The sequence below is a fragment of the Myxocyprinus asiaticus genome, chromosome 28 (assembly GCF_019703515.2).
Source record: "Myxocyprinus asiaticus isolate MX2 ecotype Aquarium Trade chromosome 28, UBuf_Myxa_2, whole genome shotgun sequence".
Classification (NCBI taxonomy): domain Eukaryota; kingdom Metazoa; phylum Chordata; class Actinopteri; order Cypriniformes; family Catostomidae; genus Myxocyprinus; species Myxocyprinus asiaticus.
The window spans coordinates 45,625,059-45,650,058 of NC_059371.1; the positions used below are offsets into that span (position 1 = coordinate 45,625,059).

Genomic DNA, 25,000 nt, shown 5'->3' on the forward strand with positions numbered 1-25,000 from the left:
TACGTGTGTGTGTGTGCGTGCATGTGTGTGAGTGTGTGTGTGTGCATGTGTGTGTGTGTGCATGCGAGTGTGTGTGTGTGCGCATGTGTGTGTGTGTGCGCATGTGTGTGTGCATGTGTGTGTGCATGTGTGTGTGTGTGTGCGCATGTGTGTGCGCATGTGTGTGTGCGTGTGTACATGTGAGAGTGTGTGCATGTGTGCGTGAGTGTGTGCAGGTGTGTGTGTGCGTAAGTGTGTCGTGTGTGTGTGTATGTATGTGTGTGTATGTATGTGTGCGTGTGTATGCGTGTGCGTGCGTATGTATGTGTGTGTGTGCGTGCATGTGTGCGAGTGTGTGTGCATGTGTGCGCATGTGTGTGCGCATGTGTGTGTGCGTGTGTACATGTGTGCGTGAGTGTGTGCAGGTGTGTGTGTGCGTAAGTGTGTCGTGTGTGTGTGTATGTATGTGTGTGTATGTATGTGTGTGCGTGTATGTGTGCGTGTGTATGCGTGTGCGTGCGTATGTATGTGTGTGTGTGCGTGCATGTGTGCGAGTGTGTGTGCATGTGTGTGCATGTGTGTGTGTATGTGTGCGAGTGTGTGTGTGCATGTGTGCGTGAGTGTGTGCAGGTGTGTGTGTGTGAGAGTGTGTGTATGTGAGAGTGTGTCATGTGTGTGTGTATGTATATGTGTGTGTGTGTGTGTGTGTGTGTGTATGTCGTGTGTGTGTGTGTGTGTGTGTGTATGTGCGTGTGTGTGTGTGTGTTCTCACCAGTGAGCTGGTGTATGTCGGATCTGAGGAGTTTTCTGTCAGGAATCTGGACAGGCCGAAGTCAGACACCTTACACACCAGATTACTGTTGACCAGGATGTTGCGTGCGGCCAGATCGCGGTGAACGAAACTCATCTCCGACAGATACTTCATACCTGACGCGATTCCACGCAACATTCCCACCAACTGAATGGGAGTGAACTGACCGTCATTCAACTGCACAGAGAGAGAGAGACAGCAAGATTATTCATCATGAACTCTGAGCAGTGAGACAGATTGGACAGACAGACAGACAGGTAACTGACCCTCAGGAATGAGTCGAGTGCTCCGTTCTCCATGTATTCAGTCAGTATCATGACCGGACAGGAAGCTGTAATCACTCCCTCCAGGTGAATGATGTTAGGATGCTGGAACTGACCCATGATTGATGCCTCAGACAGGAAGTCCCGCCTCTGCTTATCTGTGTAGCCGTCCTTCAGTGTTTTAATGGCCACATAGTTCTCTTTCTTACCGGGAACCTTCAACCGGCCACGACACACCTCACCAAACTCACCTGCACACACACACACACACACACACACACACACACACACACACACGCACACGCACACGCACACGGAACTATGAGTGACAGCTCATATGAACAATATCACATTCACACACACAATACTGTAACATGAGATGTGCTTTAATCAGCTTCAAAGTGTGTGTGTGTGTCTGCTGTTCACCCATGAAACATGAGACACACACCACATCTGGACACACACACACACACACACACACACACACACAGAGCTCTCACCAGCACCAATAACCTCCTCGATTTTGACGAATGACACGTCGATCTCTTTGGCGAATTCCCTCACGGCCTCGTTTGGGTCCTCGTATGTAAACGGATCGATGTACACTTTAATACCTGTGAAACCATGGCAACACACGACCGTCACCACAGTGCATTCAGAAGAGTTTTAAACTCAAAGCTGAGATGATCTGATTGGCTGAGACACTCACCTTGACCCATCATAAACTGAGCACTCTTATCTGCGTCTGGATCCCTCGTCCTGCTCGAGCGCCTGACACACACACACACACACACACACACACAGAGACAGTAGTGTTGTGTTAATGATCTAATAAACGTCAGATGAAGTGCACATTTGCACACAGTATGATGATGTGTACACACTAATGTGATAGTGTATTGTTACAGTATATCATGACCAGCATGTGACTGTATCATCTCAACAACACAAGAATATCATTTACAGTCCACACAGTTAAATGACATTAGACAAAGTGCACATGTGTATTTTCTGTAACATTATTATTGGGATGATTCTCACAGAACTGCGTTCACATCATCTAAACAAACCAAACTTGGCCGTCATTCAAACCCGGAAGTGAAATCGCTCTGTGTCCTGTAAATGATGTTACATGCAAAAAATCTGAATGGCCCTAAACTGAAGCTTTACTTTCTTGAATTTTCTTTTAATATTGATTTGGGGTTAAATATGACCAGGACATTTTCTTGACAGGTTTTTTAAGAAACGCCTGTTGACAGTGATACATTATTAACAGTGATACAACATATACACGTGAAAAAAACCACACACATATATCTAAGAATGAGCTCGGTGCACATGGTATGTGGAGATCTGCACGCGTGTCTTGCGGTATTTTTGTATTTTTTTTGGGGGGGGGATTTTTCCCCTTTTTCTCCCGATTTGGAATGCCCAATTCCCAGTGCGCTCTAAGTCCTCGTGGTCACAAAGTGATTCGCCTCAGTCCGGGTGGCGGAGGACGAATCCCAGTTGCCTCCGCGTCTGAGACAGTCAATCCGCGCATCTTATCACGTGGCTTGTTGAGTGTGTTGCCACGGAGACATAGCGCGTGTGGAGGCTTCACGCCATCCACTGCGGCAACCACGCTCAACTCACCACGCGCCCCACCGAGAACAAACCACAATATAGCGACCACGAGGAGGTTACCCCATGTGACTCTACCCTCCCTAGCAACTGGGCCAATTTGGTTGCTAAGGAGACCTGGCTGGAGTCACTCAGCACGCCCTGCGATTCAAACTAGCGAGCTAGCAAACTCCAGTGGTGGTAGCCAGCGTCTTTTACCACTGAGCTACCCAGACAGTATGTTGACACAACAGCGAGGCCAGTTATGGGCCGATTGAACTTGCTGGATTCTCATTATCTATGAGCCCGTTTACACGTGATCCACAGTAGATGTATTTAGTAAACAGAGATGTGTCTCACCGAGTCGTATCTCATTACCAGGTGTAAACGGGGTCTGTGTCTGTTAATCTAAACTAGTTAGTTTAAAAAGATGAATTATTGTCTTTAGAGACAGATGTGTTTATTAAAACAGAATGAGTCCCGTGATGTTCTTCTCGTGCTGGATAAGAGTTTTTATATTTGATTAGATTCCACAGAAGGTGTTGATGCACCACGCATGTGTGTGTGTGTGTGTGTGTGTTTGACAGAACCCTTGTCTCGTGAGTCTGTTGTGTGAAGAGACGATGGGGCGATAGGATGATGTAATCGGATATCGATGATGTCTTACAAAGACCCCGATGCCGATTGCGAACAGATGATGATCGACAATATCGGGAAATGGCAAAACCATGGATCTGGGAAGTCGGCAGTTATATTAAACGGTGATCAGGGTGTGAAATAGCACCCGCCACCTGCCAAATGCAACGAAGTTGAATCCAGTTCACAAGCTCCTCGTCTAAATGTGTTTCATGCGCGGGTAATTTTGTAACAGGCGGGCGACCTGTAAGACATCTCGGAGTGACACATGACAAGAAATGCTGTTAGTCACTAAGAAACACACTTTATTATATTTTTAAGAACAGACAAAAGAAAAGCCGTCAATGCTCGTGTCTGATTCGCTGTTTGTTCAGAGGTGTGCAGCATGAGCATGTAAAGAGTTTTCACTCTTTTTCTCTGTTTCATTCGTCTGAAATGTGTTTGCTAGATTAATGTCGTTTATGAGAATGCTGCAAATGATCTCCGATCATCTCAGGAGGTGCTGTGAGTTTAATTCACTTTATTTCCTCGCCAGTTGGCATGCATCGCAGATTCTATGATGCAAATGGAGCTGCTGGAGACGGTGAATGTTTGGATTTGGGGAGGTGCGTAAATACATTTTTGTAACACTTTATTTTATAGTTGTTTTTTTTTTTCCATTTAAAGTGCAATTTGAATTTAGAAATGTCTTTTAAGTTTTTCATGTCTGAGATCGTCAACCCTCACATCTTATCATGTGGCTTGTTGAGTGCGTTACCATGGAGACATAGCATGAGTGGAGGCTTCACGCTATTCTCCGCGGCATCCACGCACAACTCGCCACGAGCCCCACCGAAAGCGAGAATCACATTATAGTGACCACGAGGAGGTTACCCCATGTGACTCTACCCTCCCTAGCAACCGGGCCAATTTGGTTGCTTAGGAGACCTGGCTGGAGTCACTCAGCACACCCTGCGATTCAAACTAGCGAGCTAGCAAACTCCAAGGGTGATAGACAGTGTATTTTACCACTGAGCTACCCAGGCCCCAAAAATGGGTTACACTTCACATTTATGCATTTGGGAGATGCTTTTAGCAACTTACAGTGCACTTATTATAGGGACAATTCCCCTGGAGCAACCTGGAGTTAAGTGCTTTGCTCAAGGCAAATTAAAATAAGAAATTTAAAAATAAAATTTAAGCAAAATCAATAAAGCAAAAAAATTCACCGACCCTCGGCAGGGGGAATCAAATATCACAATATATTTTTTATGCAATTATCGCTAAAATATTTTTTACATATCGCCCAGCCCCACCCTGCAGCTGTGCTCCCGCTCTGATCAGGTCATGTGACACACTGGGATTGTATTATAAACTTGTCACATGACCTGAAGTGGCTGAATCTCTGCTTACAGATGAAAGTTGAGCACCAGTGATGTGTATCATGTGTGCTCACAAAACTCTCACTACACACTCTGTATTCAAGTTACTCACAATCCAAACAATCAGTGTTTGTGTGTAGATTTATACACAAGTGTGTCTCTAACAGAACAGGAATAGAGAAGGTGTGTGTTGTGTTGTGTGTGAGTGTGTGTGTGTTGTGTTGTGTGTGAGTGTGTGTGTGTTGTGTGTGAGCGTGTGTGTGTGTGTGAGCGTGTGTGTGTGTGTGTTGTGTGAGAGAGTGTGAGTTGTCTGTGTGAGAGTGTGTGTTTTGTGTGTGTGTGTGTGTGTGTGTGTGAGAGAGTGTGTGTTGTGTGTGAGAGTGCGTGTGGTGTGTGTGGGTGTGTGTGTGTGTGAGTGTTTGTGTGTGAGTTGTGTGAGTGTTTGTGTGTGAGTTTGTGTGGGAGTGTGTGTTGTGTGTGTGTGAGTTTGTGTGATAGTGTGTGCTGTGTGTGTGTTGTGTGTGAGTTGTGTGTGAGTTTGTGTGAGAGTGTGTGTTGTTGTGTGTTGTGTGAGAGTGTGTGAGTTGTGTGTGAGTTTGTGTGAGAGTGTGTGCTGTGTGTGAGTTTGTGTGAGAGTGTGTGTTGTGTGAGTTGTGTGAGAGTGTGTGCTGTGTGTGTGTGTTGTGTGTGAGTTGTGTGAGAGTGTGTGAGTTGTGTGTTGTGTGTGTTGTGTGTGTGCTCCTGGGGTCAGATGCATTGTTCCAGTAAGAGTCTGTATGGAGACAGCACTGGGTGGACACATCCTGTTCCCTTCACACACACACACACACACACATTCTCTCTCTGTCTAGAGTGAAATCATACATGCAATAGACAAATGCAAACATGTTGGGTCTGAAATCGCTCACTTGTTCACTATATAGTGAGTGCATGTAGTTCATTATCTAGGGGTTGTCCAGAAAAGTTCTCCGGCTGCAGATCATGTGATTTGCTTGTGACGCTCCGTACAGACAGTCAGTTCCTGTGACCCCGCCCCCTCATTCATCATCACAGCAATGCACACCAGATCTTACCTGAAGCAGAACACGGCAACAATCACCACGGCGATGAGGATGAGCAGTCCAATAGCGACCAGCACGCCAGTGAGCACCAAACGTGATGGAGATTCCTCTTCTGAGAGACAAAACACAGACGTCAAGTGTGTGTCGGGCAACAATATGTGTGTGTGTAATTTCAAGATAGTTTGAGGACACAATGGTTCTCAAAAGTGAGCTATATCTGACCAAACCATCTTTGGGGACCTTCGGGATGTCCTCAGATGAAAAATGCTTCATCCAGTAAATCATGTTGTTCTGTCAGTGGTGGTATTAGGGAAAGTGTGTAGTAATGCAACAGAAGTCTATTGTATGTGCTCATTTAGAGAGTAAACGTGTGTGTGTGTGTGTGTGTGTGTGTCTGTGTACCGTCAGGAAGTGTGCTGATGGTAGCAGCGGGACTGAAGTGTCCGTATCCAGCGATGGTTCTGGCTCGGATCTGGACCTGATACTGTGATGCACGAGTGAGATCGTTCAGAACCACAGAGTTACTCTTACTGCTGATGTACTGCCAGCCATCATCCTGACCCTACACAACACAGGTCAAAGGTCAGGAACAGGTGAAACAAACCAGAGCTGTTCTAATAGGGGAGCCTACAAGCTTAGCATAAAATAGCATAACGCGGCAGTCCCACAGATATTCTATGGTGGTACACTGGCAAGGAGACAAGAGGTTGTTCTTTTTGAATGGATGTCTATGGAGGAGATGCTTCAGTGTGCTGAATAAAACAGTGTGTGAGAAAACAGCTCATCACTTAATGAACTGACCGCCTGTCCACTAATCTTCAACATGTTTTGCACTAAACAATCCTTTTGGAATGAACTATGTGTGGAGTATATTGCTGTTTCATAAGGGAAGACACGGACAATTTTGCGACAGGTAGGTGTCAGTTTACAGCTCTCCCCATTCATTTGTAAAGCAACAGCTAACTGTCGTAAAAAGCCAGTTGACCGTTACACTCTTTCCTACGATAGAACCGCGGAGATTATCTCAGTAATTAAAAGACTCTTTGAACACACGCCACATCTAGCTCTCCATGTCTGTTTGTCTCTCACCTTTAAACTGTATCTCAGCTGATACTCCTGAATGTTGTGATGCGTCTGTGGAGGAACGGGCCAACTGAGCGACACACTCGTCTCCGATGCTCCCGTTCTCTTGATACCTGATACAGGAATCGTCACTACACACACACACACACACACACACACACACACACACACACACACACACACAGACACAGACACAGACACAGACACAGACAGACAGACACAGAGAGACAGACACAGAGAGACAGACACAGAGAGACAGACAGACATAGACAGACACACAGACACAGACAGACAGACACAGAGACACACACACACACACACACACACACACACAGACAGACAGACACAGAGACACACACACACACACAGACAGACAGACAGACACAGACACAGAGACACACACACAGACAGACAGACACAGACAGACAGACACACACACACACACACAGACAGACAGACACACACACACACAGACAGACACACACACACAGACAGACACAGACAGACAGACACACACAGACAGACAGACACACACACACACACAGACAGACAGACAGACACACACACACACACAGACAGACAGACACACACACACAGACAGACAGACACACAGACACACACACACACACAGAGACAGACAGACAGACACACACACAGACACAGACACACACACAGACACGTACACACACACACAGACACACAAAGACACACACACACAGATACACACACACATACACACAGACACACACACACATACACACAGACACACAAAGACACACACACACAGACACAGACATACACACAGACACACACATACATACACACATACATACATACACACACATGCACACACACACACACACAGACACACACAGACACAGTGATTAATGTCACATACTGTATATAGGATGTGTTTGAGTGAGGTCATTAATGTTCAGCGGGGAAAAACACAACATACTATCAATGGATTATTTCAGTCAACTGTTTCTAGATTTCCTTTTGTTATTCTGTTGGTTTTGTGGTGAAATATGAGCTGGACAGATTGAGATTGATAATGAAGGAAACGTGATGCTCACCGTCTCTGCTAGTGGTGACGTTGATGGAGGTGGAGGCGGGGCTTGTGTAACTGACAGCGCTCACTCCGTTCTGAGCAAGGACAGTGAAGGTGTACGTGGTGTGTGGGAGGAGCCCACGGATGACAACACGCCTCCCCGTCACGGCCACCTGCCCAGGCTTGTAGGTGATGCTGTCTGCGCAGGGAACACACATGAATGCTCCGCAGCGCACACACTCGATGCTGTATGTGAGATCGGAGCGGCCGCCACGGTCCAGCGGTTCTGACCACTCCAGAGTCACCACCGTATCGTTGATCTGAGTAATGATGCTGCGCGGCGCCGACGGCGGTTCTGGACAAACACAGTATCAGCACACACTCATGTCATGTGCAAACCATTTTCACTAACTTCCCAGAAAATAAGAACTATATTGTGAAATATGTCTTTAAATTGTGTCTTACTAGTGCAGGCTGTATCAGGGAGGTCATTGGCTGCTCTGTAGAATCCTGAGCGACACAAACACACACTGGATCCTGAAGAATGTGTGTTACTGTTCTCTGGACACACCCGACACAAACTGCTGCCAACAGACGCTTTATACTGACTCGATCCACACGCTGCACACACACACACACAATGAATCTTATTCAGAATGATGGGGAAAACATGACAGCATCTTTACAGGAAGTTCACAGAATTTTTAAATGGCTTCATCCACAGTCTGATCAGTGATCATATGTCTTCAGAAGACTTGAAATATGACACATGAGTCACATGGATGACTTTTATAACACCTTTTCTAAGCTTTTAACTGCCATTGTATTGAACAGACACACTGATATCGATTCATTTTGTTCATTTTGTGTCAACATGAGGTTGAGTAAATGATGACATATCTCTTTAAGGGGGGATATGTGATTTTGATTACATTATTCTAAAGCAATCAGAGGAATATTTCTGTTATTTATCAATTTCACAGTATAAATAGCACAAAACAATGTGTGATGAATTTTCTGTGATGTTGGAATAAAAACTGGATTACTGCTCACTGATAAAGCTACACTATTCTGCAAACAGCGAGTGAGACGTAGTTCAGTTTCTGTTGTACTGGTGTCACTACTTTTAGTTAGTTTCTCCTGACTGAAGTACAAACTCAAATTGTCTGCGTTTCTCGCTGGTCTGTTCTCTCTCTCTGATGTTAAACAGCCAAAAGTCACAATCATCCGGCCTTCATCTTAAATCTGTGTGTGTTTGGGGGAGGTGTTGGTTAAACACACTCAATCTGGTCTCAGGCCCTCAATGACCTGCCTGTTGTACTCAAATAATAGAGTCAGACGGGGCGTGACACACACACACACACACACACACACACACACACACACAAAGAGACTCAAAGAGCAATTAGTACAAACAAATTCAGCCACCTGCTGCACTGTTTGTGTGTGTGTGTATGTGTGTGTGTGTGTGCGAGCGTGAGTGTGTGTGTGTGTGCATGCATGTGCATGTGTTTATCTGTGTGCGAGTGTGTGTGGTGTGCGTGTGAGTGTGTGGGTGCATGCTTGCGTGTGTTTGTTTGTTTATTTAGTTTTAACACCATGTCAGCAACTAGGCTATTCACATGGCAAACAAAGGTTCGTCAATACATATTTGCAATATTAGATAAGACACTTTAAGTTTATCCAAGATAAAAACTGTTCAGATGGTACTTTTTTTTAAATGTTTATTAAGGAAGTCACTGTATAGAAGCATTGTTTGATAGTTCCAAAAGTTTTACAGTTCAATAGAATGTGCTTGATGCTCATAGGGGTTTGGCAAGGTATACATATGGGAGGATCTTCACCAGTCAGTAAAAACGCATGTGTTAGTCTTGAATGGCCCAGTCAGCATCTGGTAAACACTACTTGGTAGTGCCTAGAGTTAAAATTTTGAGAGTAGTTGCTTTGGACCCTGGGGTTTCGTGCTTGCGTGTATCTGTGTGTGAGAGTGTGTGTGTGGTGTGTGCATGTGTGGTGTGTGTGCGTTCTTGCGTGTGTGGTGTGTGTGCGTGCTTCCGTGTGTGGTGTGCGTGTATCTGTGTGTGTGAGAGTGTGTGTATCTGTGTGTGTGAGTGTGTGTGTGTGTGAGTGTGTTGCGTGTGTAAGTGTGTGCATGTGTGTGGTGTGTGTGTGTGTGAGTGTGTGCATGTGGGGTGTGTGTGTATGTGCGTGTGCGTGCGTGGTGTGTGTGTGCGTGCGTGTATCTCTCCAGGGATTGTCACCTTGTCGTGGTGGAGAGGCTTGTGTGGTCCTGAGATCCCGAGAGCAATGCCGCCTGGAGCTATGCTCCTGGTAAGGCCACCTATGGCGGTAAGGTCGAGGGGGAAGTCCCTGACAATCCAACCAAGACCACAATGGTGGAACAGGCGGAGGATGATGGCTGGCTTTAGGGGAGCATCTCAACGGCTGGGAAGGCGGATGAAGGCTGCAGCAGAAAAGGACCCTCAGTCGTCTTGGACTCCATGCCACTGGATCCTGACCCAGATCTGTCAAGGACCATGTGGTGGCTGTCCGTGCACCAGTCTCCCCACGTTAAACAAAATCACACACAGGCATCATCTTTAAAGGGAATCCACCCTAACATCCCGGTTTAAGTCCTATGGCGACCAGCAAGTGGCAACGGGGGCAGGATATTGAGATCCAGAAGCCCCAATCATGAACCGGCACATTAGGCGGTAGGTACTAGATTCAGTCACTGGGCTCTTGGAACGAGGCAGAAAGAGCCCTTCGGCAGCTACACCCACGACTGAGCAGCCCTCTTTAGGATCCACTCTGCTCACCCCACCTGGGGAAGGGGCCAGAAAAGGTGCCCTAAAAATAGCCTGCCTCAAACATTACGACTGGATTACCGCATCCAGAGGGATCACCATTCGCGGTCAGAAACACAGAATTATGAACTTTGGAGCCTGGAATGTGCGCACACTGATGGATAGTGCAACCAGTGACAGACCGGAGAAGAGATCTGCGATCATCGCTAGAGAACTGAGGAGATACCGGATTGACCTAGCTGCCCTTCTGAAACCCTACGAAGGACAACTGAAGGAGGAGAAGGGTGGCTACAATTTCTTATGGAAAGGAAAAGCTGCTGATGAGCCCAGGATCCATGGTGTTGGATTTGCCATTAGGAACCAGCTCATCAGCCACCTCTCTGAACTTCTTGTGGGGATCAGTGAGCATCTCATGACCATTCGTCTGGTGCTTGCCAACAACCAGATGGCAACAGTTGTGAGTGCCTATGCCCCTAGTTTAGACTCTGAAGAGGAAGTAAAAGAGACCTTCTGCACCTGCACTGTCAAGAATCCCCAGGGAGGATAAGATTATTCACCTAGGAGATATCAATGCCAGGGTCGGCCGAGACCAACACCTCTGGAAGGGCGCTATAGGAAAGGAAGGCATCGGGAACATCAACTCCAATGGAGTTACGCTTCTCAGCATGTGTGTTCAGTATGACCTCACCATCACTAACACTCTCTTTCACCAGAAAAACAAACTTAAGGCATCTTGGATACACCCCCGATCCAAACAATGGCATCTCATTGACTATGTCATTGTGCGAGCCAGGGACCACCATGACGTGAACATCACAAGGGCCATGATCAATGCAGATGACTGCTGGACAGATCATCACCTCATCCACTCCACAAAAGAAGCAGATCCGACCAAGACCTTGAAAGCCTAGATGAATCTGCCATCCAGCAGCGACTTCAGGCCTCTCGAGGAAAGCCTCCAACAGGAATACCCTGATGACATCGAAGAGCACTGGAGCCTGCTCAAATCCACCATCCTAGCTACCTGCAAAACCATTCTTGGTTACAAGTCCAGGACTGGTTTGATGAGAATGACACAGAGGTAGAACAACTCATCTCCAAGAAAAGGAAAACCTTTCGTGCCTGGCAAAATAATGTAACCTGCAAGGCCAAAAGGGTGGCTCACTCCAGAGCCAAGGCGGATGTCCAGAGATGGGTGAGGGAGCTAAAGAACTCTTGGTGGACAGAAAAGGCCTTTTTCAGCGCTACCAAGGCCATCTATGGTCCAAGCTACCGCGGCCTTAACCCCCAGCACTCAAAAGGATGGGCAGGAGCTGCTGAAGGACAATGAGTCCATTAATGCCCAATGGGAGGAGCACTTCCAAGAACTTCTCAACCGTGACAGCACAACTGAAACAGACAATACCAGCCACATCCATCAGAGAACCAGTAGAGAAGACATGGAGGAACCTCCAGCTATAACAGAGGTTCAAGATGCCATCAGGAGCCTTAAGAATAACAAGGCCGCCAGTCGAGATGGGATCCCAGCTGAGATCTTAAAGGAAGGTGGATCAGAACTCCTGTACCACATCCATGCCCTACTCCTCAAGGTCTGTGAAAAAGAACTTCCCTCAGAGCTCAGGGAAGCTCTAATAGTGACCATATTCAAGAAGGGGGACAAGGCTGAATGTGGAAATTACAGGGGCATCTCGCTCCTGTCAACAACAGGCAAAGACCTTGCTCGTGTCCTCACAAACCAACTGCTACCACTGTCTGAGGAAGTACTCCCAGAATCACTGTGTGGCTTCCGCCCATCCAGAAGTACAGCAGACATGATATTCACAGCATGCCAACTACAGAAAAAATGCCGTAAACAAAGGCAGCCTTTGTACATGGCCTTCATAGACCTGACAAAGGCTTTTGATACGGTAGACCACCAGGCTCTGTGGAGCATACCTAACCCTAACCCTAACCTAACCCTATCAAGGTACGTCTGCCATGACAAGTACATCAGAATACTGAGGCTTCTACATAAAATCATGTCAGTCACATTGCTCAGCAACAGCAGCTCTGAGTCCGAGCCTTTCACTGTGGAAATGGGGGTCAAACAGGGATGCGACATCACACCCACCCCGTTTGCCATCTTCATTGCTGCCATACCCCACCTCATTGGCAAAGAGCTGCCACAGGGGATCCCAATCCCGTACAGAACTGACGGCAGACTCTACAACCTTAACAGGTTCAAGACCCAGAGCAAAGTCAGCAACACCACCATCACAGTACGCGGACAACAATGTCATCGCAGCACACTCCACAGAAGACCTCCAGGGCATACTGAATACCTTTGCCAAGGCATACAGCGCCCTGGACCTAGCCTTAAACATCAAGACCACCCAGGTCCTACATCAACCTTCATCCAACCAGCCATCTACCCAGCCCACCATAAAAGTGGACAACACCACTCTTGAAAACGTGGACCACTTCCCCTACCTCGGCTGTCTTCTTTCCTCAAAAGCTGACATCAACTCTGAGGTCAACCATTGCCTGAGTTGTGCCAGTACAGCCTACGCCAGACTCAGGAAAAGAGACTTTGAAGACCGAGACCTAAAGGCCCAAACAAAACTCCTAGTCTACAGAGCCATTGTCCTCCCCACCCTGCTGTATGGAGCCAAGTCATGGACCACCTACAGCAGGCACATGAGAGCCCTGGAACAACACCACCAAAAAAAAGTTTCCTTACGAAACACCTTACGAAAGTTTCTGAGGATCAGCTGGGAGGACAGACGCCCCAACATCAGTGTTTTGGAGGAAGCCAACTTGACCAGCATCACCACCACAATAATGCAGTACCAACTCCGATGGACAGGCCATGTCATCCGCATGTCCAACACACGTCTCCCCAAACAGATCCTGTACTCTCAGCTGAAGGAAGGTCAGCGAACCACTGGTGGGCAAAAGAAACGTTACAAGGTCAATATCAAGACCATTCTGAAGAAATTCCACATCACATCAAGCAACTGGGAACACATTACACTGGACAGGTGCTCCTGGAAGAAATCCGTGCAGGAAGGAGCTGCACGTCATGAAATAGAAGTCCGCCATGCCGCCGAGACAAAGCGACAGCTTTGCAAGGAGAAAGAAAAAAGGCTCAACCACCACCAACCACTACAACTCTCTCCTGCCCACACTGCACCAAAGTATGTGGATTGCAGATTGGCCTCTAAAGCCATCTGTAGACCCACAAGTAGACGACCCAATGGAGAGGACGGTCATACTCGCCTCGAGTGACCGCCGATGATGATGATGGTGGTGTGTGTGTGTGTGTGTGAGTGTGTGTGTGTTCATGAGGGAGCAGAAAGAAAAGCAGAAATAGAGAGAGACTGAGTGATTACTGTGAGGGGTGTGAACACGTCAGCTGGCTCATATTACCCATAATCCTCAGCCACACCCAAAAGACCCATTACAGCTCATTAAAAGAGCATTTCATCAAACACTACTAAAAACACCAACACACACACTCACACACAGTGATCAGTACAAACACAGCTGCTTCACACTGAGAACAGCACAATGAAACACACACAAATACTGAATCCAGACCACTAGTTTTTCACATTAGAGTCGAGAGAGAGAGCCAGCAGTGTTTTATATACACTTCATTATGAGCTCATTAACATATAGTGATTTATCATCTAAATATTTTACTTATTACTTTTGGACAGACAGAAACATTGTATCATACTGGTCTATTATTGTGCTATCATCAACTTCAGATTTAGCTGCTCTTAAACCTCAGGTTAAAAAACATTTACCACTTCAGATGCCAGTCAAACCTCCTCCTTCCTGTCTACGTTCATGACTAGAATACACTGCTGACAGTTCACACTTTCACATTTTTCGAACCGATTGAAGGAACGAAAACAAACTAAATGGATCTGTTATTTTTGCTTATATCTGTGAGGCAAGCTACTTCTTTTGGGCTTGTTTTTCCAGACCAGATCACGTGTTAGTTTCGTGAGATCTGGCATCATTGCGATTGTTCCATCACCAGAATCCTGTCACTTTAAAAAGAACATTATAAACCATGAATGGTGTTTATCACTCTGTTTCATGGAACTGTTGTTAATGTGATAAAACACAACTAATGTTAATGTTTTTGTCTTATTTTAGGAAACACACACAACACATCACGAGTAGACACATTTTATGACTGGTGTGTTACTCACGTCTGCAGCGATCAGAGTCCACCGGCTCGTATCCTGGTTTACATGCACACGACGACGACGGAGGCCCCACCCACTGCCCGTCTTCACCACAGAACATGGTGGGTGGGCGTGGATTCTGGCCCGTGGGGGCGGAGTTAGCCACACATACACCCTCCGCCTGCTGCACCAGCGAATGAGGGAGCGTTTCAGGGAAGGAGGAGAATGCCCTTGTGACGGCAGGACACTTTTTGAAGAACACCCTGATGGACAGCAGGGCCATACACGCCCCCTGTGCCTGGAACGCCAGATAGAAGCCTTTCTTTGAGAGAGGACCCACACGAACCGTCTTCACGTTGAACTTCCTCTCGCCTCCGCGACGCAACAGGAAATCCGCTGCGACCGTGTCCACCTGCAGCGAAACACGAGAGATCACTGTGTGATGTAGCTCATCAAAAATTATACAGCAATACTTCTCTTGTGTTTTGATGATATTCAGCTTATATCTTGATATTTAGAAGCCAAGAAGTCGATTCAAAATGCTCAAAGTAATAATTTGGGTTGCTCTCACCAAAATGTACTGTATGGCTTCAGAAGACTTGGAATATGAAGCACGAGACACAGGAACTACTCATGACACTTTTGGGTTCTTTCTAAAGCTCTAAAGTGAGTCACTATTCACTGCCATTGTGTTGAAAAGATGGACTGAGATATTCATTAAAACAGAATTAAACATCATTCAGGAGCAATACAGTAAAAATCGAGTTAAAAATAATTGAGGCATGGTTTGCATATACATCACTATGGATAAAAGCATCTGCTGAATTAACATATATATATATATATAGGGCTGTCAAATATTTGAAGTTTTTAATCTAATCAATTACATGATATGCTGATCAATTAATTGAATTAAACACAATTAATTGCATATATAATTTTTTGCTGAGAAACCCCTCAAATAATAATAATGATTAAATCATTATAATGTGTTTATAAATATAATAATTCACATAATTAAAATTCAGGGGTTTTCAAACTGGTGTCCAGGGACCCCTAACAGGCCGCCAGGAGGTGCCAGGGTGTCTGCAAAAAATGAAAATAAATAAATAAATAAATAAAACTAAATTTGACAATATTATTATTTTATTCTGATTTAAATTTAATAATTAAAAAACAAACAAAAAAAAAAAATCTTCATGTTTGTACATCTAATATAACTCAAACAGTGGATAAAAAAAGATATGCTCTCAACTTAATACAAAACAATATTTTCCAGATTTTTTAATATTATATTTTAATCATTCCTTTTCATTTTCTTCATTTCCTTTATTACAAAATAAAAGCCAATTATTTAATTTTGCAAACCACACATGGTCTTTATAATATAATGCTAACTATTTTTCTCACCCAGTACAAAGGGAATTTCTCTCTAAAATATAAAGCCGCCTATATATTTTTGAAAAGGGGTCCCTCGTGAGGGGATCATCATGTTTGGGGGTCTTTGAAAACCCCTGCATTACATTACTGTGGCAAACGAGTAAAGCGTTGATAAGACAATACAAAAAGTGGCTTTAGAAGGCAGTAAATAGTTTATTCCATATAATTAAACACAAGCCTGTCATTGGCCTACAGTACACAGAAATCCATTTAGCAATTTAATTTGTCAATCAGTCCGAGATTTATTATAAGGGCTTTTCTAAGGACGTGTCAATGTACACCTGCATCAGACGGATGCTTTTGGAGCGTCTCACTTTTGTTGCGTCGCATCATAAACGCAGAGTTTTTAGGTCGTTGTGTCAAGAAACTGAAAAACACGTCTCGAGATTCCTGCATTGCGCTCCATCCATCTGTTCTGCTGTCACTAGCGTCGAGTCTGAGTGTGGTTTGTTCTCTGTACAGATGGAGTTTCACTGACTGCCCCCTGCTGAAAACAGGTGCTACTTCAAACTTCAATTACACTGATGGAAGGAATATTCCTTGTTACAGTCAGGGGACATGAATACGTTTTTTAAAGCATTATGTTTTATATAATTAATCGCACTGAATCAACAGCCCTAAAATTGTTTTTACATATATTTGTACTAAAACATTTCAATCTATGGAAATACTACTGATATTCAACATGTTGCTTCATTTTCTATCAATGCAAAATCATCACAAATATTTGTTGAGTATTCACTCTAGTGTGTGTGTGTGGTGTTTGTGAGTCTGTCTGTCTGTCTATGTGTGTGTGTGAGTATGTGTGAGTGTGAGAGTGTGTGTGGGTGTGTGAGTGTGTGAGTGAGAGTGAGAGTGTGTCTGTCTGTCTGTGTGAGTGAGTGTGTGTGTATGTGTGTGTGTGCATGTCAGTGTGTGGGTGTGTGTGTGTGAGTCTGTGTCTGTGTGTCAGTGTGAGTGAGTGTTTCTGTGTGTGTGTGTGTGTGTGTATGTGTGTGTCTGTGAGTGAGTGTGTTTCTGTGTGTGTATGTGTGTGTCTATGTGAGTGAGTGTGTGAGTCTGTATCTGTGTGTGTGTGTGTCTGTCTGTCTGTGTGAGTGAGTGTTTCTGTGTGTGTCTGTGTGAGTGAGTGTGTTTGTGTGTGTGGGTGTGTGTATCTGTGTGAGTGTGTGTGTGTGAGTGACTGTGTGTATATGTGTGTGTGTGTGCGGGTGTGTGTGTGTGTGTGTGTGTATCTGTGTGAGTGAGTGTTTCTGTGTGTGTGTGTGTGTCTGTGTGAGTGTGTGTGTGTGTGTATCTGTGTGAGTGTGTGTGTGAGTGTGTGTGTGAGTGACTGTGTGTATATGTGTGTGTGTGCGGGTGTGTGTGTGTGTGTGAGTGACTGTGTGTATATGTGTGTGTGTGAGTGACTGTGTGTATATGTGTGTGTATCTGTGTGAGTGTGTGTGTGAGTGACTGTGTGTATATGTGTGTGTGTGTGTGTGTGTGTGAGTGACTGTGTGTATATGTGTGTGTGTGTGCATGTGTGTGAGAGTGTGTGTGAGTGTGTGTGTGTGTATCTGTGTGAGTGTGTGTGTGAGTGACTGTGTGTATATGTGTGTGTGTGCGGGTGTGTGTGTGTGTGTGTGTGTGTGTGAGTGACTGTGTGTATATGTGTGTGTGTGCGTGTGTGTGAGTGTGTGTGTGTGTATCTGTGTGAGTGAGTGTTTCTGTGTGTGTGTGTCTGTGTGAGTGAGTGTGTTTGTGTGTGTGTATCTGTGTGAGTGTGTGTGTGTGAGTGACTGTGTGTATATGTGTGTGTGTGTGTGCGGGTGTATGTGTGTGTGTGAGTGTGTGTGAGAGTGTGTGTGAGAGTGTGTACCTTGCTGTAAGGGTTCTCCATCCAGGTGGGATGTGTGGGTGTGGCGTTGTCCTCGTCACTCTGGTAGTAATAAAGATTAAAGGTCTCTTTGCATGTACGGTAGTTGGACGGCATGGCAGAACACTCCATCATGGTGAAACGGATCTCCACATACACCTGAGACGCTCCGCGGCGCGGGATAAACCTCGTCCTCAGCCAGTGACTCACTGAACTGTCCACTGGACAAATCTGAAAGGTACGGACGCTGTTGCCCTCTTCATCCAAACCGCTCATCTCCTCCCACTGATGCCAACACACAGACAACATAAGGTCAACATTACAGGAACATTACTAGGAGGATTCAGGACACAGTCATTAAAGTCAACATGTAATTAAACTTCTTTACTTTCTTAATACACGCTCCTGGTCTCATGACCGATTCATCAGTGCATGCAAGTCATTCATCATCTCTCATCAAAATGTAATTCTTGCTCTGCCTCTGAAATTACTTTCCTTTTCTGCTGACATCATAATGACATCTTTCACTATATCTGTCTTACAGAGACACTTTTCACCAGCCAATTAATTTCCCATGAATAAAACAGTATTGTGTGTGTGTGTGTGTTACCTCAGGGTCACTGCTGGGGTAAATGGTCCATCTCAGATCAGACGTTTCTAGCTTTGTGTTCATCAGCACCTCTGAGAGACAGACAAGAGTGAAATAACATCATTATAACTATATACGTCATGTCGCAAGTATCACAGTTACAAGATGTTCCACTCAAAGATTCTACTCGCAGCTGTTCCGTCCCGGGACATCAGAAGTGATTGGTTTCTATGGCAACACTCAAAACCGCAAAACAGCTTTGTTGTTGAGAACAACCAAACATTTATCACTACATTCATTAATTAATTCAAAATGTCTAAGAACAAATAAAGCGCTCCCGGTAACAATAGCATAATAAAACAAAAATATGTGTTCACTTCCTGTAACTGTTGAAGACGCTGCTATTGGTTCTTTATACATGATGGTTCTCTATCAGAAATGCTCTCCATAACTAAATACTCTGGAAAATGATGAAGCTATGAAACTGAAAACTTAAACAGATTAGCATGGATGTGGCTTTCTTCTAAATAACTGGGTCAGTCCATCACAAGTGGTCCAATACAAGTTGCTTGACCATTTTTTGAGTGATTAGCTCTATGTATTGGTATTGCAAAACCACCAGTTTTTTATTTTACTTGGTTTAACCACGGCGGCCATCTTTGTGTCATGGCACACACATTTTGGTTATACAGCGGTTTACAGAAACCTCAATATCTCGGCTCAGGATGGAACAAAACCTGATCTCTAGAGCACATTACAAGGTACATGGACATATAAAAATACATTTTGCACATTCTTGTTCCTTAGACATAAAACTGAAGTCCTAATGTAATGCTCAAGATTGCTCAAAGTTCCACTTTTAGGGTCAGTTTATAATGGGAAGGGTTCGAGTCTCAGTCTTAATTTTGTTTTAGGGGGTACCTAGGTAAGTACAGTGTGCATGCAGAACATTTCAGGTTTGAGACTTCTCTTATTTTGCTTTTATGGGGGCGAGAAAGTGCCATTTTTTACTTTCGGGTTGAATATCTCTGGTGGGGAAGCAGATAGGAACCTGAAATTTTCACCCTAAAAGTGTAACTTTGAGCAGTCTTGCTCATTACATTAGGACTATGTCCTAGTGTGATCATTAAACGGTTGCAATCTTAGACTGCATGAGCTGCGTGCTTTAAATGCATGTGTGAAGAAGACCGGTCAGAATCATGCACACTGTGTGTTATAAAGGATTAAGCATCCAGCACATGCAAACTTTTGATTTATTTAATGAAATCACAGCATTTGCTCTTTAATGATCACACGGGGACAAGTGACGAACCGTTCATCCGGACTTGTGAAACTTCCGTCAAAAACACGTCAAAATAAAAGCTTGATTCAAAATAAAATCTAAGCGTATGAAATTGAAGAAATAACTTTATAGTAAAATGTAATATTCACTTTAGTAATATTAAAAATAATAATAATAATAATTATACAAATGAAGCAATATAGCACAAGCAAGACTGATGTTGTACTAAATAAAAGTTTGGTAAAAAAAATGCAATGGATTTGGGAAAAAATTAAACAGATTTTAGTAGGGCCTTACGCCCAAGCAATGCATACTTCACTGAGAAACACTTGTAGGAAACATGCATTTCTTTTCATTTATGTACATTGAAATGTTACTTTTTAAATAAGCCCAAGAAGTGTGTTCAATAGCATATTTTAGCTGTGGTATCAAAATTTGGCATTTAGAACCGTAAAATTTCACTGGTATCTGTACCAACTACTGAAATTTTGGTATTGTGACAGCACTAGTGTTCAACCTGTAATGATGAGTTTAATAATGACATTAAGGGGGGGTGTCTGGGTATCTCAGCGAGTATTGACGCTGACTATCACACCTGGAGTCGTGAGTTTGAATCCAGGGCGTGCTGAGTGACTCCAGCCAGGTCTCCTAAGCAACCAAATTGGCCCGGTTGCTAGGGAGGGTAGAGTCACATGGGGTAACCTCCTCGTGGTCGCTATAATGTGGTTCTCGCTCTCGGTGGGACGTGTGGTGAGTTGTGTGTGGATGCTGTGGAGAATAGCGTGAAGCCACCACACGCGCTATGTCTCCGTGGCAACGCACTCAACAAGCCACATGATAAGATGCATGGATTGACGGTCTCAGACGTGGAGGCAACTGAGATTCGTCCTCCGCCACCCGGATTGAGGCGAGTCACTACGCCACCATGAGGACTTAGAGCGCATTGGGAATTGGGCATTCCCAATTGGGAGAAAAGGGGACGAAAAAAGGGAGAAAAAAAAGAAAAGAAAAAACAATAACATAATTCCAACATGACATGAACACACTATTACTTTGCATTTGATTTCTCACATATATAACAATGCAGTAGGATGAATTCTTGAGGTGTTTGTACTATAAATATATCTGTACAGTCATCTGTTTTAGGAACACGTACAAAAACAGACTGTAAGCAATTAACACCAAATTTAACATTTGATCCTATAAAAGTGCATTTAACTGGAGCACGGATGAAGTTCATACAAACACACACACAGCTTCAGTCATTTCACATTTCCTGTGTTATTCGTCTGCAACAAAAGACTTTTATCATCACTGTAAAGATCGACAGTTTCACTGCAGGAACACACAGATCCAAACGCAGCAGAAATGTTGATGGAAAGAGTTCTACAGCAGTAAACACACACACACAATCACACTGACACACTGACACACACTGACACTGACACTCACACACACACACACTCACACTGACACACTTACACTGACACTCACACTGACACTGACACTCACACTGACACTCACACTGACACACACACTGACACACACACTGACACACACACAGTCACACTGACACTGACACACACACAGTCACACTGACACACACACTGACACTCACACTGACACACACACTGACACTCACACTGACACTCACACTGACACTGACACTCACACTGACACTGACACTCACACTGACACTCACACTGACACTCACACTGACACTGACACTCACACTGACACACACACTGACACACACACAGTCACACTGACACTGACACACACACAGTCACACTGACACACACACAGTCACACTGACACTCACACTGACACACACACTGACACTCACACTGACACACACTGACACTGACACTCACACACACTCACACTGACACACTTACACTGACACTCACACTGACACTGACACTCACACTGACACACACACTGACACACACACTGACACACACACAGTCACACTGACACTGACACACACACAGTCACACTGACACACACACTGACACTCACACTGACACACACACTGACACTCACACTGACACTCACACTGACACTCACACTGACACTCACACTGACACTCACACTGACACTCACACTTACACTGACACTCACACTGACACTGACACTCACACTGACACTCACACTGACACTCACACTGACACACACACTGACACTGACACACACACAGTCACACTGACACTGACACACACACAGTCACACTGACACTGACACACACACAGTCACACTGACACTCACACTGACACACACACTGACACACACACTGACACTCACACTGACACTCACACTGACACTCACACTGACACTCACACTTACACTGACACTCACACTGACACACACACAGTCACACACACTGACACTGACACACACACAGTCACACTGACACTGACACACACACAGTCACACTGACACTGACACACACACAGTCACACTGACACTCACACTGACACACACACTGACACTCACACTGACACTCACACTGACACTCACACTGACACTCACACTGACACACACACTGACACTCACACTGACACTCACACTGACACTCACACTGACACACACACTGACACTCACACTGACACTCACACTGACACTCACACTGACACTCACACTGAAACTGACACTCACACTGACACTGACACACACACACTCACACTGACACTCACACTGACACTGACACACACACACTCACACTGACACACACACACTCACACACTGACACACACACACTCACACTGACACTCTCACTGACACTGACACACACACACTCACACTGACACACACTGACACACACTGACACTCACACTGACACTGACACACACACACACACTGACACACACTGACACACACACACTCACACTGACACACACTGACACACACACACACTCACACTGACACTCTCACTGACACTGACACACACACACTCACACTGACACACTTACACTGACACACACTGACACTCACACTGACACTGACACACACACACTCACACTGACACACACTGACACACACACACACTCACACTGACACTCTCACTGACACTGACACACACACACTCACACTGACACACTTACACTGACACACACACTCACACACTGACACTCACACTCAAACTGACACACACACTGACACTGACACACACACTCACACACTGACACTGACACACACACTCACACTGACACACTGACCTGACACACACACTCACACACTCACACTGACACACACACACACACTGATACTGACACACACTCACACACACACTGACACACACACACACACACACTGACACTGACACACACACACACACACTGACACATTAACACACACACACACACTCACACTGACTCACACACACACTCACATACATACACACACTCTTTCCGTTCTATCTGTCATGATTAAACTACACCTCAAACATTTAAAAATTGAGCCACTGAAAAAAGAGAGAGGAAGAGAAGGGAGGAGCGGGAAATGTCCAGTCATTCTGTCTGTCTCTCTGACTGTCTGTCTCTCTCTCTTCTATTGTTTCCAATGAAAACACAATAATACCCAAGAGAGAGTTCAGAGCCAAAAAAGTGATCGAGTGACATTTTCATTTATCACACACACACACACACACACACACACACAGAGCGGAGGGCTGGCAGAATTCCTGCTCATTCCTGAGTGTCCGTGAAGTGGAACAGCTAAATTACAGCTCACACTGGACACACACACACACCTCTAATCTACTCATCATAACTAATTACAGAGCGACCGACAGACAGAATGAGTGACAGAGAGAGAACTTGAAGAATCAGCAGTTCACACACACATTTATAAACACATGTAAACAGAAAACAAACAGTGTGACATTCAGTTATAGACCTCTGCGTGTGTGTCGCAATGAGTGTCTTCAGATTAGTAATCTGGATGATTTTCAAGACTGACAATCAAATCATACAGTGCTATGAAAAAGTATTTGCCCCCATCCTGTTTTTATTCTGTTTTTGTGGATCTCATACTAAACTGTTTCAAAAATTCAAACAAAATCTAACAAAGGCAATCAGAGTAAACACAAAATACAGTTTTTAAATGATAATGTCATTTATTAAAGCAAAAAAGTTATCCAATACCAACTGGGCCTGTGTGAAAAAGTATTTGCCCCTTTAGTTTCTAAATCCCCAAATGTATGAAACTGCATTCATAATGGGGTTCAGCTGCACCCAGACCTGTTAAAACAAATCAACACCTAAACAGAACTTTTTCAGCAGTGTGAAGTTGCCTAAAATGTCTCACCCAGTAGCACACTATGCCAAGGTCAAAATAAATTCCAGAAATAATGAGGAAAAAGGTGATTGAAAAACCTGAGAAGGGTTACAAAGCTATTTCAAAGTCTCTGGGACTCCAAAGATCCACAGTGAGAGCCATTATCTCCAAATGGAGAAAACGTGGCACAGTAGTGAACCTTCCCAGAAGTGGCCGTCCTGCCAAAATTCCTCCAAGAGCACAGCGACGACTCATCCAGGAAGTCACAAAAAAGCCAAGGACAGCATCCAAGGAACTGCAGGCCTCTCTCGCATCAATAAAGGTCACTGTTCATGACTCCACTATCAGAAAGACACTGGACAAAAATGCCATCCATGGAAGAGTGGCGAGGCGGAAACCACTGCTAACCCAGAAAAACATTAAGGCTTGTCTGAATTTTGCCAAAACACACACTGATGATCCTCCTTTTGGGAGAATGTTCTGTGGACTGATGAGTCGAAAGTGGAACTGTTTGGAAGACGGGTCCCGTTACATCTGGCGTAAATCAAACACAGAATTCCACAAAAAGATCATCATACCTACGGTCAAGCATGGTGGTGGTAGTGTGATGGTGTGGGGATGCTTTGCTGCTTCAGGGTGACTTACAATAATTGAGGGAAACATGAATTCTGCTCTCTATCAGAAAATCCTAAAGGAGAACATCCGGTCATCAGTCCGT

At 44.8% G+C, this 25,000-nt stretch overlaps 1 protein-coding gene across 2 annotated transcripts in view; it reads right to left on the reverse strand.

Moving 5' to 3' along the window:
- Nucleotides 1–25,000, reverse strand: part of LOC127419552 (ephrin type-B receptor 4b) — a 38,591-nt gene that overhangs the window by 6,581 nt on the left and 7,010 nt on the right. Inside the window, exons 2-13 of one of the 2 annotated variants that reach the window (XM_051661050.1) lie at nt 18,744–18,814; nt 18,137–18,418; nt 14,860–15,247; nt 8,313–8,468; nt 7,873–8,202; nt 6,803–6,909; nt 6,116–6,275; nt 5,726–5,825; nt 1,763–1,824; nt 1,554–1,667; nt 1,057–1,304; nt 752–967 (exon numbers count right to left, since the gene is read on the reverse strand). In XM_051661050.1, coding sequence (XP_051517010.1) covers nt 752–967; nt 1,057–1,304; nt 1,554–1,667; nt 1,763–1,824; nt 5,726–5,825; nt 6,116–6,275; nt 6,803–6,909; nt 7,873–8,202; nt 8,313–8,468; nt 14,860–15,247; nt 18,137–18,418; nt 18,744–18,814 — 2,234 coding nt within the window. Of the gene's footprint in view, nt 1–751; nt 968–1,056; nt 1,305–1,553; nt 1,668–1,762; nt 1,825–5,725; nt 5,826–6,115; nt 6,276–6,802; nt 6,928–7,872; nt 8,203–8,312; nt 8,469–14,859; nt 15,248–18,136; nt 18,419–18,743; nt 18,815–25,000 lie in introns of both variants that reach the window. The other variant, XM_051661049.1, reaches the window with a different exon arrangement.